The sequence below is a fragment of the Prosopis cineraria genome, unplaced genomic scaffold (assembly GCF_029017545.1).
Source record: "Prosopis cineraria cultivar Desert tree isolate PC_DT_omini unplaced genomic scaffold, ASM2901754v1 PC3, whole genome shotgun sequence".
NCBI lineage: Eukaryota > Viridiplantae > Streptophyta > Magnoliopsida > Fabales > Fabaceae > Prosopis > Prosopis cineraria.
The window spans coordinates 17917645-17937848 of record NW_026555334.1 but is presented as its reverse complement, the minus strand read 5'-3'; the positions used below and the strand labels follow the sequence as shown (position 1 = coordinate 17937848).

The 20204-nt window shown below is 37.4% G+C and overlaps 1 protein-coding gene and 1 long non-coding RNA gene across 5 annotated transcripts; both read right to left on the bottom strand.

The window, feature by feature from the left end:
* Positions 1-254: 254 nt before the first annotated feature.
* On the bottom strand, positions 255-1636 carry LOC129306936 (uncharacterized). The gene is made up of 4 exons (XR_008592277.1): positions 1493-1636; positions 954-998; positions 760-849; positions 255-526 (listed from the first exon to the last, which is right to left on the bottom strand). It is a non-coding gene; the product is annotated as an uncharacterized LOC129306936 (long non-coding RNA).
* A 117-nt stretch (positions 1637-1753) lies between these two features.
* LOC129306935 (pentatricopeptide repeat-containing protein At5g61990, mitochondrial) lies at positions 1754-18664 on the bottom strand. Of its 4 annotated transcripts, XM_054947760.1 has the most exons (4): positions 18279-18418; positions 15390-18073; positions 2564-2657; positions 1851-1892 (listed from the first exon to the last, which is right to left on the bottom strand). In XM_054947760.1, exon 2 carries the CDS (start codon positions 18013-18015, stop codon positions 15754-15756), a length of 2262 nt encoding a protein of 753 aa, XP_054803735.1. In that variant the 5' UTR covers positions 18016-18073; positions 18279-18418; the 3' UTR covers positions 1851-1892; positions 2564-2657; positions 15390-15753. The 4 variants fall into 4 exon arrangements, with proteins under 4 accessions (XP_054803733.1, XP_054803734.1, XP_054803735.1 ...); XM_054947759.1 differs by having other exon boundaries at positions 1848-1892; positions 2568-2657; positions 15390-18664; XM_054947757.1 differs by having other exon boundaries at positions 15390-18664.
* Positions 18665-20204: the final 1540 nt, after the last annotated feature.

Here is a 20204-nt window from a genome sequence, read left to right as displayed (position 1 = left end):
CAAAATAACACAAGAAATCACTCGCCGATGTTACATCTTTAAACACAACCGAAACCAAGAGTATTGTAAAATTTAAAAAATCAGGTCATATACAAATATGTTATGCACTGCAAATATATAGTTTATGACACATCGATTGTTTTAAGTTTTATAACCTAGTCTAAACCAACCATATTGATTCTGCTACCCAAAAATTTAAGCAACTTCAAAAATTAAAAGTATGTAAAATACAATCAAGAATTTACACTGAAACAAAAGAAAGACTGTGTTTAATCCCCATTAAAAAAAAAAAAGAGAAAGAAAGACATGATTTATTTCATACTATTGATGAAGTTACCCAAAAGAATCTTTTTTTTTTTTTAACAGAAAAGTTACCCAAAAGAATCACATAAGAAACTGAAGTGAAAAATATAGATTTCTAATATTAATGGGAATAATAAAAAATCCCCAAAGAAGCTTTATGCAGCCGTGCCTGTTCTGGAGTTTCAATCTTGTCCGCATCACTGCAAATCATGTCAAACCCATCCTGCAGGCAGAAATTGATGCAAGATGTCACAATCTTGTAATTATTAGATATAAGAGTAATAATAATACCATGTGCCGAAAACATAAAACGTTGACATGTATGACGCAGCATCATAAAAAGGAAACATGTGAAAACCATGAAACTGAACCATGACAACTATTTTCTGGACACCCAGAAATTACAAAAGGTAATGAAGATGGATCTGATTTCTGTAAGGATAAATATGATATTACCTGAGTTCAACGTATTTGCACTTCATGATGCCAGCAGGACCAGCCCTAAAATCATATAACATGCTTCTTTTGTGCGGTGTTGCAGGTAATCTTAAAAAGGAAAATTAAAGAAAATACAAAATTAAGTTCAACGACACGCGTAGAGCCAAACGATGCCAAGACATCCCATTCAATTCAAACAAAATGATCCTCACCAAAAATTGTAGAAATCACATTGTGACCTCCAGGAGCTTGGCGCCCTGACAATACCACACCAATTTCCAACTTCTTATTTGGTAGCACCGTATCAGAATGATCAGGAACCAACATTAATAGGCAACATTCATTTTATTTTATTGAATAAATTTACAGTGGGGAGGATCATTGAAACTGAACTCCATGGATTACCAGAACCTAATTGATTGAGATGAAATAAAAAAGAAGACTAAAATGAAACAGATGCAACTAAAGCTGCTCACTTGCACTTTCTTGAAAAAAAATAATAATAATAAAAAGGTTGATCAATCTCTATGCTTAGAATCATTTGGAAACTTGAAATTTGAAACGCAAGCAACACATTAGGAATGAGCCAACAATGTGATCCAATGGACATAATTAACATGAATCATGCATAATCTTCAATAAATAAGCTATCAACTTATCCTATTCGCTTAACAGCTTTAGGCTTTAGCTTTTCAAAACGATCATAGACAATAGATGACAATGTCAACCAAAATGATTTGAAATCACTTACTTTTCCACAAACTCTACTTAAAACTACCGAAAGATATTCTTCTTAGGTAAAGTATGTATTCTCTAACAGCATTGATCTGGCCAAGTTTGGAAGGGTGGGATACAGCCAGTGAGCTAAAAAGCGATACAAGTTACACGCCTGAAAGTTAATATTGAACCAAGTGAAGACATGAAAATGTTGGGGAAATGTCACTTGGAATAAATTTTAAGACCAAACGCAGAGAAGTAAGGAAAACCTTCCTTGGATTGTTGATGATGCATTCTTCAAGCTGCAAACATGAACGTTCGTCTTCACATGCCACTAGTACAATTCCTTTATCAGTACCTTCGCCTTCAATCAAAACCTCTTCCAATGACAAACCTTGATTTTGTCTTTCTTCTTCTATCTCCTCAAGAACCTCCTGATATGACATGGGCAAATCAAATTCAACTCAAACAATCAGAAGCTTACCATAAACAACAGCTGTCTACAAAAAACTTCATCAATTCAAGCCATCCAAATTCTCAAAAAAATATATAGGGAAGAGGAAGAAGAAAATTGAAGTGATGCCACAAATTCATGGCTAACTTCTGTACCAGATAGAATCAAATGAGCACGTGCCTGTATACTACTGTATCATAGAGAAGTATTTTCATATAATTTAAACTTTTTGTTTTTGTAAACACAAAGCTTGTCCTTCAACCTTCAAGCAGAACTTTATAATTGGTTGAACGATTTGGAGCTAACAAGGATGCTATTAAGGCAATGTTTCATTCATGCTATTGCCTGGTTTGCACAAAATGCACACATTTTCAATAGGATCTCTCCGTCCTTACGTCATGGGATATCGTTCTATTTATGGCCTATAATTGGGAAATTTAACAGGGTTTTTAAGAAAGCTTCCCAACCAACATGAGAAGAGAATAGAAAGCTCTACTGGAAATTCCCCCCCCCCCCCAAATTCCCTTCCTATAAGGACAAGTTATTCTTGTTCTCCTCCTTCACCATATTCTTCCTCTTGTACACTAATAAAATTTCTTGTTTCATTAAAAAATAAATCATAACATTGAGATCTGTAGAATAGGGACTCACTGACTTGCACGCAAGACTTTCCACTTTGGTGCTTCTTCCAAAACTTCCTCCAAAATTAACCCAGTATTTGAACTCTTTGAGGAACTACCATCAACTGCAATTACAAACATAAGCTTAAAAGAATGGCATCCAAAACGTATAGGAGTGCACGTGATGTCTTTTCCTCCTTTTTTCATGTTAATTTTTCTTCAACCTAACTGATTAATTAAATCATGTAACAGAATCAGCGTTTATGCCAGATTGATCTATAAAAACATTATAAGTTCTCAAATTCTATTCTGTCATTGCCATCCCCCTTGCATTTTCTCTTTTTGCTTTTCACAATCTTATTTGACTCATTTAATTTCACACCATTTGACTTCGCCAGGCGGTAAACAAGTTTTTTTGCTTAGTCAAATATCTTATAGCTCCCCTCTGCAAATATCCAAACTGATCGAAAACTTTCTGACACTCTCAATGTGTCCAAATACCTCAAGAAAGATACTGCATCATATCTATACAGAGAAAGTGAGAAGAAATATGGAAAATGCTACTTTAGAGGAAAATGATAGTAGCTGTGTTACTTTTCAATTACTTTTGTTTGGCAATTTCCTTTTCAGCAATTAGGAATATCTTACAATTTTGTTTTTAGCAAGTGGATAGAGGTTTCCTCATGAAGAAGCAAACCTCATGCCCATAAAAAGGATGCTGAAATGTATTTGAGGGAGATTTTGAGAATGAATTCATTTGAGATATTCTAAAAACTCTCTCCCTCCAATCCACGTCCTCCCCCTCTCAGTTCCTCCTCCCTCTTTGTTCTATGCTTCCTCCTATCATCTCTCTCTCTCTCTCTGTATTGTCTCTCCCTCCCTCCCTATTCTCATTCTCTCACTCTATTTCTGCTGTATCTCCATTGTCCAATTCTGTTCAAATCAGTTTTGAGTGTGCGTGTGTGTGTGTTTTATATCAACTTGATATCAGAGCAAGGATCTGAACGCTCTTAGATATTTTACATCAACTTAATATCAGAACAAGGCTAAAAATGCTCCTAGATTGTTCCCGTTGCCGGAGATCGAAGATAACTCACTAGGAAGCCCAACATACTCTGTTTCACGCTGCCAAAGCCCAAAGCCACACTTCCCGACGTCAAATCCCAAAACAAACGCCACCATCATGCTCAGGAGAGGAAATCCGGTCAGAACCAGAAAACCCATCTCCATTCGCCGCCGCACGTGTCGTCACAAATTAAAGGAGACACCTGCGCGTGGTCTTCACACACCTCACATTCCGTCGCACGCGCCATTCGTACAGTGTTGCCTAGAGCCTGACTTTTAGCATTTTTCTTGAGTTTTTTATGGAATTTCTTCAACCCTAAAGAAGCTGAGAGACACACGTCATCATCTAAAACTTTGTTGGGGGTAAAATTTCATGTTTTAGGCTCCCAAAACAACGCTGGTAAGGCCGATGATCCTCTCATTTAACTAGCCAATTTGGTTATTAAAAGGAAGTACTCTATTCATAGCTTGATTCGAAATCTTTGTTGTTTGGTACTTAAGTTTCTTTGAACATTGCAATTTTAATTTTAAATCGTTTTTAGTTTAGCATTCTGATTAAAAAATTTAATTATTACATTGATCATTATCTTGTTAATTTGTCACTTTTGACAGCAGTGCTCATATAACTTAGGACACTTATCTCACACACAATTCAGCCCATACCCGAGTCAAAGAAATTACCCTAGGTTAGTAGAAGTTTCTAACAGTTTTCCTGTGAGGTTTTTGAACCTTCGGAGATTACTATGAAGACTTCACTCGAATTATTACCTATTTAATATACGATCCTTGTGACATTTTTGAATTCTCAGAAGATTAGTATTGTTAAAAAAGGACTTCGCCTATCCAAGTAAGCGCAACAACAACAATAACAACAACAACAAGCCTTTATCCCACTAGGTGGGGTCGGCTACATGGATTGCAAGACGCCATTGTGCTCTATCATTTATTAAGCTTTTAGAAATATTATTAATTAAGAGATCACGTTCAACAACTTCCAAGAGTGTTCTCTTAGGCCTTCCTCTACCTCTCTTAATCGGACTCAAAGTTATATGTTCCACTCTTCTTACTGGTGCCTCCCTTAGTCTTCTTTGTACATGCCCAAACCACTCAACCGATTTTCTACCATTTTTTCCTCAATAGGTGCCACCCTCACTTTTTCACGTATGTGCTCATTTCGAATTTTATCTTTACGTGTATGTCCGCACATCCATCGTAACATTCTCATCTCTGCTACTCCAACTTTATGCTCTTGCTGTCCCGTTAGAGCCTAGCATTCACTACTATATAACATTGCCGGTCTGATAGCAGTACGATAAAACTTTCCTTTAAGTTTATTAGGCACCTTACGGTCACAAATAACTCCTTTAGCTTTTCTCCAATTAAACCACCCAGCTTGAATTCTATGTGAAATATCTCCACTGATTTCGCCATCATTTTGAATAATGGCTCCCAAATATCTAAACTTTTCCATTTGAGGTATAATTTGATCTCCCAATTTCACTTCCAAATTATTTTCGAATAGTCCTTTATCAAATTTACAATATAAATATTCCGTCTTACTTCTACTCAGACGAAAACCTTTCGACTCCAATGTCCTCCTCCATAACTCAAGTTTGCAATTAACCTCTTCTCTTGTCTCTGCTATAAGAACTATATCATCCGCGAAGAGCATACATTTCGGGATTTCCTCTTGAATATGTTCCGTCAAAACATTTAAAATCAAGTTGAACAAATAAGGACTCAGAGATGATCCCTGATGTAGTCCAATCTTTATAGGAAAATCCTTTGTTTGACCACTTGGCGTTCTTATACTAGTTTTTACCCCCTTATACATATCTTGTATGGCTTTAATATAAGCAATCCGTACTCCCTTTTTTTCCAACGCTTTCCAAAGCACTTCTCTTGGTATACGGTCATAAGCTTTTTCCAAATCAATAAAAACCATGTGTAGATCTTTATCTTTACAACGATACTTTTCCATTAATCCCCTTAGTAGATAAATCGCCTCTGTAGTTGATCTACCTGGCATAAAACCAAATTGATTCTCAGAAATACTTGTCTCCAATCTCAACCTGTGCTCAATTACTTTCTCCCACAATTTCATTATGTGGCTCATGAGTTTAATCCCTCTATAGTTAGTACAATTCTGAATATCTCCTTTATTTTTATAAATAGGAATTAATGTACTTCTCCTCCACTCATCAGGCATTTTCTTGGACCGTAAAATCACATTAAATAACTTAGTTAACCATCTCACTCCTTCTTCACCTAAACATTTCCACGCTTCGATAGATATACAATCAGGTCCGTTAGCTCTACCATTTGCCATTTTCTTAAGAGCTTCCTTTACCTCCTTATCACGTATTTTTTGATAGAATGACAAATTTTGTTCTCCTTCACCAGTTACTAAATCCTCCAAGTTACTAGATGAATCCTCTCCATCATTGAAAAGTTTAGAAAAATAAGTCTCCCATCTATTTTTAATTTCATCATCTGTAACTAAAATTCTTCCCTCTTCATCCTTAATACACCTTACCTGTTCTAGATCTCTTGATTTTCTTTCCCTACTCTTGGCAATCTTATAAATATTTTGCTCTCCTTCCTTCGTCTCAAGGTTCTTATAAAATTCTTCAAAAGCTTTAGAACGAGCTTCACCCACAGCTCTCTTAGTTTCCTTCTTAGCCATACGGTACTTCTCCCAATTTTCCTCATTGTTACACAAATGTATGGCTTTAAAACAGTTCTTCTTATACTTGATTTTGTCCTGTACACTATTATTCCACCACCAAGACTCCTTATCTCTCGGACCAAAACTACTTTCGATTCTCCTAAGTGAGGGCAACTTAGGGGCTTTTTTTCCTCACATTACTAAATCCACCCCAAACTTACACTTTACTATACCACTTTTGTTATCGCATGCCCATTCGTGATTTATACGATAAGCAAGCTTTATTAGACCAAGAAATTGTTGGATACGAGGGCGCAGCAGAAGATTAAAAATTTTAAAGTTCCTATCCTGATATGGACTGAATGAACTCGTTTAAGTCAAGGTGGATTTGAGTTACCTTTTGACTCTTTGAAGTTAGCGCGTTTTCTTCAAGAATTTGGATCTTAGGAGCTAACAACATAAATCTGCTCCCTCTACTAGTATCCACATGAATAGCTCTCTAGCTCGAACAGCATGCTAGCACTCTCAACATCCGTTCTTCTTTGAACGTTAATTTTCCTTTCTATAAGGTGTTTCGTGACTCTCAAAATGTTTTTGCCATCAAAACTTTTCTAACTCTCATCCTTCATAAAGGATGTCCTTATCTATATATAGTATATGAATAAGAATTTTCGTCTTCCACTTAAAAGTTCATGAAAATTTAATTAAATTTATCTCATAAATTTAATCTATAATATCATATCTAATTCGAATTTATCTTATAAATTAAAATTAAAAACTGATATGATATTCTCTCATATCATGTTAGCTATTAAATTTAATCTATCATATAAATTAAATTTAAAACTAACATAATATAATATAATAAAATATAATATATATCACATACACATATTATATTATATATATACACGAATATATGTATATATAATATATTTCGAAAATATATATATATTATATTATCTATATTTAATTTTATAATCATATATATACATATATGAATATATATATTTTGAAAATATATATATATAAAATTATATTTTAAATTTTATATTTTATATAAATAAACATATAAATATTTATCAAATAAAAATTCAAATAAATATATATATATATAAATTCATTTATCCTATATTACATTCATTAAATCTAAACATATTCCAAATTCAATGAATTTAGACATTATAGCTCAAGTTGGGCTGTTATTGTGTGCGACCCTGTAGGCTCATATAAAATTGGCATTAGGCATTACGCTATTAGCCCATAAGTCACAAGTGACCTCTAATAAAACATTGCAACTACCCAATTCACATGGGGATCGATCATTCAATGTAACCTATCATGCAACCATATCACTTCCCTTTTGTCAAGCAATATTTTGGTCAAGTACAAGACATGGAATTGTCACTCTCCTTTACTTGACTGTTATTTTCTTGATCTCTGAGTAGACTGACATAGCAATGGAAAAACCCTTTCCATTGTAGTATGGTCATACATTTTCTCAGTCTTACTCATCGAGGGGCCCAGTAATATCTCACACTTAATGTGAGGGACAAATTTCATCTTGACCACTCATTCCTCTGCATGAATATCACTAAACTCAATTATAGCCTTCATGATCATCCAATCAAAGGTGACTTTTGACTAAGTCAAAATTCAGTGCTCATCATGTAGGAATCCATGATGATCTCAAGTTAAAGGGCTTAGTAATATAGTTACATATAAGATAAACCTATGACTTGTACCATGCAACTTTCTCATTGCGGGTCGGTCCAGCACCTTGTACTCTTTCAAGTGCCAATAACTTTAATTTGTATCTATATAATTACCAAAAGTCATACTAGTCTTGTTTCATCTATGATCTCTCAAAGATGACCGACCAAGGACATTTAGGACAATCACTATAGTTTGTCCAGAGATATAGCTATCATATTGAACATGCAAATATTATGATAATAAAAGAAATTCATTAAATAACAATGTGCATAGTACAATGATTGGCCCTATGGCACAATTTCCAACAAAAATTACTGCCCTAAAATCTACCATGGCCAATAACTCCCAACAACAATAACAACAACAAACCTTATCCCACTAAGTGGGGTCGGCTAGATGGATTATATGACATCATTATGCTATATAATTTATTAAGTTTTTAGAAATATTATTAATTAAAAGATCTCGCTCATCAACCTCCAAAAGTGTTCTCTTCAATCTTCCTTTATCTTTCTTGACAGGGCTCAAAGTCATCTGTTCTACTTTTCTCACAGGTACCTCTCGTGGTATTCTTTATACATGTCCAAACCACCTCAAACAATTTTCTACCATTTTTTCTTTAATAGGTGCCTACCCATTTTTTATACCAAATCAAGCTGTTGGCCAATAACTCCCAAATCACCCAAAATCACCCAAAATCATCTTGAGGAATCTGAAAGGACTCAAAGGGCATATGTGGACCAATGGCTTGATGAAATTAAAGAATTCATGAACAATGGATTTAAAGATATAATGGGTGCAATTTAGTTAACATACAGACAAGATAGAGGGAAAATGACTGAAGGGCTACTCCAAAGACCTATCATTACAGGCGAGTCAGGCCTTAGAGATGAGCAATTCCCAGTCCATAATCAACCAAGAGGTAATTCCCTTGTGATTGGTCATTCCTCTAGAGCTATGTGTCATGATCTTGGAACTTTCCTTTCCTTGAATCATGCTGGCCTTAGCTTGATCAACATCTTGATCTTAACTAAGTCAGCTGAACCCACGAAGTAGGCAAAGAGACTTGAGAGAACTAGTTGCACAATTAGAGAGTAGAGAGTTTGAGTGAATGAACTTTAAAGCTTTATTGCTTTGCTTGAGTAGTTACAAATGAGGAGTGAGTGGGTATTTATAAGCTCCCCTTCGTTTGTCTGCAAACTACTTCACCTTCTTGGCAGCTTTTACAAGGAATGATCTTGTTTCATCTGTCCGTTCCTGCCAAGACTTAGCCATGTGAAAAGCTCCAGGGCTCTTACCTTTATAGGAGGTTGCGAGGGCATGTGGGCTGATCAGTCATTGTCCCATCACAATTTCAAATGGGCTCTTTCCTGTCGCCTCGCTCCTTTGTAGGTTTTAGGAGAACTGAGCCACATCAAGTAATTTAGCCCAGTCTTTCTGATTGGCGCTAACAAAGTGCCACAAGTAGTAAGGCATTCACCCACTTAGTTTGCCCGTCTGTTTGAGGATGAAAGCTATTTGAGAAGTATAGCTCCGTCCCTAATAGTTTGAATAGTTTCGTCCACAGCTTTCCTGTGAACCGTGAATCTCTATCATTGATGATAGTTCTAGGAAGGCCTCAGTACTTTACCACATTTTTGAAAAACATTCGAGCCGCTTCCTCAGTTGTGCAGTCCGTTAGGGTAACTATGAAAGTTGCATATTTGGAGAATCGATCTACTACCACCATGATGGATCCGAATCCTTCTAACTTAGGTAATGTTGAGATGAAGTCCAAGGAAACACTTTCCCATGGTTGGCTCGGCGTAGGTAAGGGTTCAAGCAGTCCTCCCGGTACTTGTTGTCCACCTTGTCTTATTGGCATGCAAGACAAGTCTTCACATAAAACTCCACATCCTCCCTTATGAGAGGCCAATAATAATCTGCTTCTAGGAAGGACAAAGTTTGCTTTTGACCTGGGTGACCTGCCTATTTGGAGTCATGACACTCTTTGATCAGCTCCTTCCTTAGGTTTGCCCATTTAGGAACATACATCTGCCTTCCTAGAGTGTAAACGATTTCATCTTCCACCCAGAATCTCTTAGTCTTCCCCTCTTTTGCTAGTTCCATTAGCTGTAGGGCTATGGGATCTTAGGCTATCCCTTCCTTAGCCTTCTTGACCAAGTCCCCACTAACTTGGGTCAAGGTTGCCAATTTTGCCTTTCTACTTAGAGCATCGGCAACGACATTAGCTGCTTCTGGCTTATACTCCAACACATAGTCAAACTCGGCCAAGTAGTCTTGCCATTTTGCTTGCTTTGGCGTCAACTTCCTCCAAGTCTGAAAGTAAACTAGTAGCTACGTTGTCCGTCTTGATGACAAACTTTGCCCCCAACAAGTAATGCCTCCAAGTACGCAAGCAATGAACTACAGCCGTCATCTCTTTTTCCTGGACCGTGTACCGCTTCTCGGTATCATTTAGCTTGCGACTTTCAAAGGCAATAGGATGCCTCTCTTGCATTAAGACACCTCTTATAGTAAAGTCAGAGGCATCAATATGTACCTCAAAGGGTTTGGAGAAGTCAGAAGTGTCAACACTGGTTCTTCCATGACAACCGCCTTCAAGTCCTCAAAAGCTTATTGGCACTCCTCTGTCCAAGCCCAACACTTGTTCTTCTTCAACAACTCTATAAGAGGGGTAGCTCTTGCCGAGTAGCCTTGGATGAATCATCAATAATAGTTTACCAATCCCAAGAAGGACCATAGCTCAGCCACACATGTTGGAGGCCCCCATTCCTTTATAACTTGTACCTTTTTCTCATCCATCTTGAGGCAACCATGTGAGATAACATGTCCCAAGGAGACTTCCCCCATAGCAAAGAAGCACTTTTCCTTCTTCACATAAAGCTCATTTTCACAAAGGGTCTTGAACACAATCTGGAGGTGTTTAGCACATTCCTCCAGTGTGTCGCTATAGATGACAATGTCATCTAAGTACACCACCACGAACCGATCAAGATAATGATGAAAGATCTTATTCATTAAAGTGCAGAATGTGGTTGATGTATTGGTTAGTCCAAAAGGCATGACAAACCATTCAAAAGACCCATATCATTTCACACAAGTGGTCTTGGGTTCATCTCCCTCGGCAATTCGAACCTTAGATCCAATTTGGAAAAGTACTTTGCCTTTCCCAGGCGATAAAACAAGTCAGTTATCAAAGGAATAGGATATTTATTTTTAATAGTTAACTTGTTAAGAGCCCGGTAGTCGATGCATAGGCGTAAAGACCCATCCTACTTCTTTTGGAATAAGACCAGTGCTCCAAAAGGTGCTTTTGGTGGTCGGATGAAGCCTGCATTGATTAACTCCTTTAACTGCTTCCTCAATTCTTCCAACTCTAGTGGTGCCATACGATATGGCGCCATGGCCGGTGGCCAAGTTCCCGATTCTAACTCAATCTCATGATCCACCTCTCTGCATGGTGGAAGCTTCTTGGGCAGCAGACATAATGTCTTGGTTCTCCACCAAAACACGAGCAATTATGGGAGGGACCTCTTCCTTAACCTTGTCCCCAAGGTCAACCTCCTTCAGTGTTGCCAAGTATGTAGCCTCTCCCTTCTTTAATCCCTTCTTGACTTGCAAGGCCGAGAGTTGGTGTCCGCTACTCACCTTTCTTGTGGGCACAAAGCAAGAGTTTTCCCTCTCCAATATGCAAAGTAAATTATAATAAGGCATGGGGTAAGCATTTACTTGCCTGAAGAACTTTAATCCCAACACAACCTTGAAGTCATCCATAGGAGCGACGGAGAAGTCCATCTTACCATTCCAGCTTCCCAAACATAGCTCAACCTCTCGTGCTATGCCACATAGTTACTTAGGAGGTGAGTTAACTGCCTTTAGACTTCCTCCCTCCTGCCCCACCTTGAGACCTATTCGCTTGGCCTCTTCCGAGTGATAAAATTATGGGTATCTTCAGTGTCACACATTATGGCGACAAGTTAATAGCATGCTGCGTCAACATCAATATCCACTATTGACATATCAGAGAAGAAAGGGGAGGAAGTTAGAGCAGAATTAAGTTGCTTTTTATTTAATTAATTCATTTTCAGTAGTTGGCTAAATAAGTGGATCAACTTTTGATCATGTTTAGTTTGTTGAGTCAATTTCTGTTTGAGTCAATTATTATCCCAGATATGTTAGGATATTTTCTTATTATTTATTTATTATTTTGCTGTTATTTCTGCATTATAAATGGACTAGCTTCTATCATAGCTAGACATTGAGAAAATAAAATACGATTTCTCCTAGAGATTCTCCTACTTTGGCTATTAAATATTTTTAAAGTGAGATTCTTGCTCTAATTTATTTAATAGATTTATTTGCTTTCTTTAGTTCTTAACAATTTGGTATCTGAGCCTGGTTCGATCAACATGGTGACCACACGCTCCGGTAACAAAACCATCGATCCCAACGCCACTTCCTCCAATAACCCCCCACGCAATGAATCTGTAGTCAATCCATTTTTAGGAGATCCATTATCAGCAATCGTCTCCAAATTAGAGACACTTGATTTGTTGAAAGAGAAGATAGAGGCCCTTGAGGCTTCTGCAACAAGTAGAGGCAAGCGAACCATGGAGAGTCACTACAGGCGCTCACACTGGGAAGATGATAGTGAAGATGATCATGACCGAAGGGGGCCACGTCCACCCTATACAAAAATTAAATTTCCAAAATTTAGCGGAGGAGATCCCTGAGGATGGATTTTGAAGGCTGAAAAATTTTTTCGGTATTATCAAACACCGGAAGATTCAAAAGTTGATGTTGCTTCAATGAGTCTAGAAGGAGATGCTTTGGATTTATTCTCATGGGTAAATTCAGAACATACCTTGTTGTACTGGGATGAGTTGGTCAAGACATTACAAGAGCACTATGGGCCTCCTGAATATCAAAATCCGGACGAGCACCTTGCGACCATCAAGCAAACTGGATCGGTACAAGAATATCGTCAAGAATTTGCTAGGCAGGTAGCACGAGTTCGCAACTGGCCAGAGCACTGCCTCTTAGGTATTTTTCTGGGTGGCCTCAAGGAAGAATTAAAAGCTGATGTACGCATTCAAAAACCTAGAACAGTGTTTAAAGCTGCAAGTTTGGCCCTGGAATTTGAGAAAAAAGCTCAAAATTCATGTGGGCCCAGGCCCAATTCTTCATACTCCCAAAATCGCCCAAATCAGTCCCAATTTGCACGTGATTTCCGCAATTCCAAAGACTCCCTCTCACTGGCTTCGTCTGCGTATCCCTCCCGACCAGCTCCTTCGGCCTCGATCACTCCTAAAAACTCCTCAACAGCCGCGAGAATCTCTCCCGAAGATGCGGAACGTCAAAACCGGCGAGATAAGGGTCTGTGCTTCCGGTGTGGGGCTGTTTTCCGACCTGGGCATCGCTGCAATGCTTCTTTTTCTTTGCTGGAAATTTCTGAAAAAGGTGAAGAAATTCTAACTCCCCTACACGAAGGAGCCGAGACAGAAATGGAACCAGAGGGGGCCGAAATCTCATTCAATGCGATTCTAGGACAGCATTCGGCAGCCACAATGAAACTTCAAGGCACGCTCAAGGGTCGCACTGTCCTAATTTTAGTTGATAGCGGCTCCACGCACAATTTCATCTCAGACGCAGTGGTATCCGAATTGCAGCTCCCCGTGCGGACGGTTCCTACTTTTGGAGTTCAAATTGGTAATGGTAGTAGAGTGAAATGCCATCAAGTTTGCCCAAAGGTTGAGGTAACAATTTCTGATTTAACTATTCAGCAAGATTTCTACCCGTTCTCCTTGGGTGGTTCTGATTTGGTACTAGGTATTAAATGGTTGGCGTCACTGAACACTGTGCAAGCTAATTGGAACAAAATGTTTATGATTTTTTGGCTAAATGGGAAGAAATATAAGCTGCAAGGCCTACCTACTAACAGTGATGTTTCGGTCCATCTCCATAGCATGCTTCTTACTCAGGAATCAAATGAGAAGAACACATCAGGATACTTGAATATTGACAGAATTTTTCATGATTTTGCTGATGTCTTTTCTGAGCCAGGGTGCCTGCCTCCACCCCGAGATCATTATCATGCCATCAAGCTATTCCCAAATGCTACACCTCCTAATCTACGGCCATATTGTTACCCTCATTACCAGAAGGATGAAATTGAAGCTCAAATTGAAAGCTTGCTACAAAGTGGTTTCATACGACCTAGCACCAGTCCTTTTACCAGTCCTGTGCTACTCGTTGGTAAAAAGGATGGTTCGTGGCGCCTCTGTGTTGACTACAGGCGTCTTAATCAAATCACCATACTAGATAAGTACCCTATTCCCAATATTGATGAACTCTTAGATGAATTGCATGGGGCTGTCTACTTCTCAAAAATTGATTTACGATCCGGATATCATCAAATCCAAGTTCTACCGGAGGATGTACACAAAACAGCTTTTCGCACTCACTCAGGCCACCATGAATTTTTTGTTATGCCATTTGGTTTAACTAACGCACCAGCTACCTTCCAATCTATTAGAATGACTTATTCAGGCCTTATTTACGGAAATTCGTGTTGGTATTTTTTGATGACATCTTAGTGTACAGTGCTTCCCCCCAACAGCATTTATAACATCTGACCACAGTATTTCAGATTCTACAGAAGCAATCCTTCTTTGCCAATGCAAAAAAATGCTCGTTAGGCCAAACTCAAATTAGCTACTTGGGCCACATGGTTTCTGCCCAAGGGGTTGAAGTGGATTCTGAGAAAATAACTGTAGTAGTGCAATGGCCTGCAACCAAATCTGTAAAAGAGCTCCGTGGGTTCCTAGGGCTCACTGTAAAAGTTTCTTTCTGTCATAATGATTGGATCCATCAAAAATCTAGTTGAAGAGGGATACGAAGTACAAAATATCATTTAAATCATACTCATTAGACTCCGCTGATGATCAACATGACTTAAATTCAATCAACACATAAATGGGCCTCACTGTCCTAAAAGCATGTGTAAAAGAGACCAAGGGGGATGTATTTGACTGCAGCAAGAGAAGATTCTTAAATGCAGCAACTAAATGCATATAAGATGAGATATTGGTCATGCTAACCATAAGTCCAGCAAGATCTATTCCTTTCAAGTGAAGTTAGCTATTAGTCAACTTCTCATCCTCAAACAGTCCTGGCAGCCAGTACCTACGCTTTCTACTCTACTTTTGTTTTAAACAACCCTAAAGGTGTCAAGCAGAGAGAAAGTAAATGCCAAACACATCAACCAATACTGCTAATCAGTGATTGAACCTCTCAATGAGCACAAAACTTACAACACACTTGATGGTGTTATATAAACTTGGTCAAGAAATAAACATAAATGGGCTACTCGTATGGATTTACTGAAATATACAAATATATATACCTGCAGTTCTCCAAGCATAGCTCTGCAAAATTTACCACAAAAAAAATGTCATCAGCTATAGAGTATAGATAATTCTCATCTTTCCTTGGCTCTTCCAGGTCTATGTGCAGCCAACAGGATGGATTCATAGCAGTAAACGAGCAAAAAAATCATAATGCTGTTGGCACAGATATTAATTAGTACCCAAGTCATTTCCCTCAGGTAGTTGAAAGTCTGTTATATCCTCCATATCATATCATTCTCATCCCCAATAAATAACTTAAACTTCTAGACTTTGAAACCCATGACTGTCTCTAGCTCCCTATATACAATGCAAAGCCCAGATGATTCGCCTCATTATGCAAATTGACAACCCCATTGTTTTTCAATTTCCCATAACGCTACTAAGACAACTATTCATATCTGTACTCACAGGCATCCCCTTCTTCAGCATCTCATCCTTCAAACATGAGGCTTCTTCATTCTTCCCTTCTTTCAAGTGAACATCAATCATCAATCTATAGGTAGCCATGTCTGGCTCAATCCCCATGGCCACCATCTCTTCAAACAGAGCACGAATTTCATATCTATTTCCTACCAAGCTGTGACCATGCATTAATGATGTGTATGTTACAACAGTTGGTTTCAGATCTCTCGCCTGCATCTCAATGAAGAGCTGCTTAGCTTTCTCCATGTTTTGAGCCTTACAATGGTGATCAATCAGAATTGTGTATGTGACATGATTACGTAAAATCTTCTTTTCCGACATCTCTTCCCAAGAATGATAGGCTTCTTGCAGCCTGTTATTTTTGCAGAAACCATCAAGTAATATGTTATAAGAGACAGTAGAGGCCATGCCCCTGTGCAACATTTCTTCAAGTAGATTTTGAGCCACTTCTAATTGACCATTTCTGCAGCATTCACTGAGAAGGGTATTGTAGATAAAGCTATCAGGTTGGATACCTTTCTGAGTCATAACATTCACCAACAGTAAAGCCTCATCCAAATTTCCAGATTTGCAGTATCCATTTATAATTGTGGCATATGTCACTTTATTTGGAACCAAACCAGATTCCAGTAGGACATTAAATAAGTTCTTAGCCCTTTCAAGCTCACCAGCCTTACATAGCCCATCAATTAAGATATTATAAATAACAATTTCAGGTTCTATGCCTTTTTCATTCATTTCTTCAAGAAGCTGAAAAGCTTTCTCCATTTCACCTTGTTTACAGAAGCCATTAATGATAGAACCATAAGTAAAAACATCTGGCGCCAACCCTTTGCTATTTAACTCTGAAAAGAGGGTCATTGCTTCTTGCATTTTTCCATTCCTTGAAAGACCATTAATGAGCACACTGTATGCTTTAACATCTGGGTAAACACCTCTGGCAAGCATGCTCCTAAATATGGTGAAGGCTTCAGTTATGTTCCCAGTTTTGCAGTGGCCATCAATTAAGAGTGTATAAATTACATCATCTGGCATGACACCATTCTCTATCATGTCATTAAAAATCAAGTCAGCCATCTGCATGTTTCCTGACTTACTATATGCTTGGATAAAAGCTCCATATGTATACGTATTAGGCTTTAATTGAAATTTTAACATTTCATGAAAATAAGCCTTTGCTTCTTCTATCTTCTGGGCCCTACATAGCCCGACAATAATAGAATTATAGCAAAATACATCTAACATGATCCCCTGTTCTCTCATGCTCTCCAATATTTTTCTCATCTTTTTAACTCTACCTTCCTTGGCATTAGCTGAAAGAAGAGCAGTGAAGGTAACAACATTTGGTTTTAAACCACTTCCAATCATTTCCTCCAAGAAATCATCAGCCTTAGGGAGTTTACCACGTCTGCAGAGCCCATTAATAATAACACTATAAGTTATCTCAGTGGGTGTCAAGCTTTGCTTCTTCATCTCATCAAATAACTTAAAGGCAGTATCCATATCGCCCTTCCTACAGTATCCCTCAATCAAAGTTGTGTAAATTCTAGAGTTCAGCTTAATTCCTAAAGTTTTTATCTCATCTAGAATTTCTCCAGCCCTGTCCATTCTGCCAGCCTTAGACAAGCCATTAAGAAGCGTGCTATATATGACCGAATTTACAATGAAACCATTTTTGAACATTTCATCCTTCATTTTAAAAGCCTCTTCCACATTACCTTGCTTCATAAAAGCATCAATGATAGTATTATAGCTAAGCAAATCAGGCTTCAACCCCACATTAGACATTTCCGATAAAATTAATTTTGCTTCACTGAGGTGCTTTGTCATGCAACAGCCATTAATTAGAGCCGAATAAGTGAATTTATCTGGGGCCAAGTGATTCTCAACCATATAATTTTTCATGTTCATTGCTTCACCAAGTAACCCCGCTTTACACAAACCATCAATAATCACATTATAAGTCACTTTAGTTGGTCGGCAACCTTTATCTACCATTTCATTGAGGACCCTTGTCACCTCATAAGTGTTACCAGACTTGAAGTGTGCGTTAATTATAGATGTGTAAGTATAAGCATCAAATGACATATTCATCGCAGACATTTTTTCACAAACCTTCCAAAACAAGTCTAATTGACGCACCTTTAACAAGTCACTCAATAATGAATTGGCAGTCAATAAACGAGGCACAAAATTCATCCTCTGGGACTCCAAAAACACACGAGAAGCTTCATCCACCAAACCCAATTTCCTGTAACTATCAATTAACATTTCAAAAACCACTGAATCAGACCTCTGATTACTCGCCTCGCTATAATAACTATAAATAGAACCCAAAATATCGAATGGAGGCTTGAAATCTCGCGCCATACGGCCAATGATGTCAGAAGCAGGGCCATACAACTTCGAATCACAGAGAGAAACAACAAGAATACATAAGGTATCTAAATCTCGAAGCATACCCATTTTTTGTTCGGACCAATGGAAGAAGCTGAGAAGACGCCGTGGGTCACCCATGCGATTTTGGTGTACGACAGATCGGATTACATCCGGATTTAGCTTGGAGAGGATGCTTGGGGAATCCATGTGAAGGTGCCAATTGTCGAGGCTGAGAATGTTGCTGATTTCCCGCACTGAGTGTTGGGTTTGCGCAGTGCTATAGTAAACTGCTCTTCGAGAACAACAGTGGCGCCTTGTGAGAAGATTGCGGTTCGAGCGTAGAAATATCCACATTTTGCTCTTGAGTAGACGAATTGATCAAACTCAGACCAGCCGTGCACGATATGAAGAGGAAGAGCAATGAACTGGTCGAAAATTGTTTTCGCTCTGCCCTGCAGAACGCCTTCAATTTTTACTCTCCACTCCACAGTTTCCACTTGCGTTTTCTGGGCCCCCACTGCAGGATTAACGACGTCGTATAGATGCTAGCCAGTTAAAACATGTTACGCTATGTTTTTGTGGTGAGTTTGATTCCGGGCACGCGCATGGCCGGGACTCAAAAAATGAAGAGAAAATGAGGGCGTGCTTGGTTTTTATTTTCATTTTTTATTTTTAAAAATTATTTTAAAATATAATTTTTAAAATTATTTTTTAAAATAAAATAAAATTAAAATTTGTTTGGTTGTGTTAATTTAAAAAAAATTAATATTAAAAATAAATTAATAATAATAATTATAGGCAGTTAATAATAATAATTTTGTATAGAAATTAGTTAGGGTGATTGTAATTTATAATAATTAAATATAATGTATTTTGAAAACATAAAAAATAAAAAAAGTAACTTGAACTTGTTTCTATTTTTTTTCTTTTTAAAAACGAAAAATGAAAATAATTTTAAAAATAATTAAATCAAAAACACTAATTTAAACAAGTTTTAAAATTTTTCAGTTTTTAAAAACAGAAAACAAACACACTCTTGATTCTTTAGTTCTTTAATTTTTAACTCATTTGTATCCTAATTTTTTAATTATGACTTACTGCAACTCAATCTCTTAACTATGACTCGTTGTAATTCAATCTCTCAACTTTTATCTTACTTATAACTTGGTCCTTATTTTTCAAACTATTTGGACCTAAATAGTAAATTTGAAAGCCCAGACTCAACTCAACTAAATTAGCTTTAAAATAATTATAAAAGAAAAATTCATGAAGCCTTAGCTATTAAATTAAGATCATTCACACTCTACACATGATGAGTGACCACGATGGAGAAAATACTTCCTAAATTTAAGGAAAATGGCAATTATGAGGCTTAAACACCAAGCCAGAATTATTTATAAATATAGGACTCTTAACAATAATTATCATCAGCATCAACAAATTACCAGTCAAATTCTCAAATTTCACGTCTGTTACTTTATTTTATTTTTTCTTTTATCATGTAATTTTACTCTTTATTTTTTACTATATGATCAGCATAGCCCGCCACCTCTTTCTTTATCTAATGTATATCTACTTTTCTGCATTTACATTAATTTTCTTCACTTCGCATTCTCACATCCGAGTAAACTATAATAAGAAAGCTCGAGTTCCTCATGTTTGATTAGAAATTAGGTTCTTTCATCCTTTTGAGATTCGCATCTCTGACACGCCTTGTTACATCCCCCTCTTTGTTTTTGTTTAACACAATCTTTTTTAAAAACATATCCTTATCAAATAATATGGATAAAAAAAAGGGAGAATCAGTCTAAAGTCCTATGGAAGCACTTTAAATACGCTGAGGTCCCATGAATTTAAGAAATAGCTGCCAGGTCCCTAGGGACCTAAGGGTGAATAAGTCTGAAAGTGAAATTACCCATTTGCCCTCTATTTGAAATATGAAAAATCAGTCTGCTTCCCACTAACCCATGAAATTGAAAACGACTGTGTCTTCCTCATTCTGTCGTGCT

Excerpts from the sequence above, each read along its gene's own strand:
- LOC129306935 (XM_054947758.1), bottom strand. The coding sequence starts at position 18,549 with ATGTGGATATTTCTACGCTCGAACCGCAATCTTCTCACAAGGCGCCAC.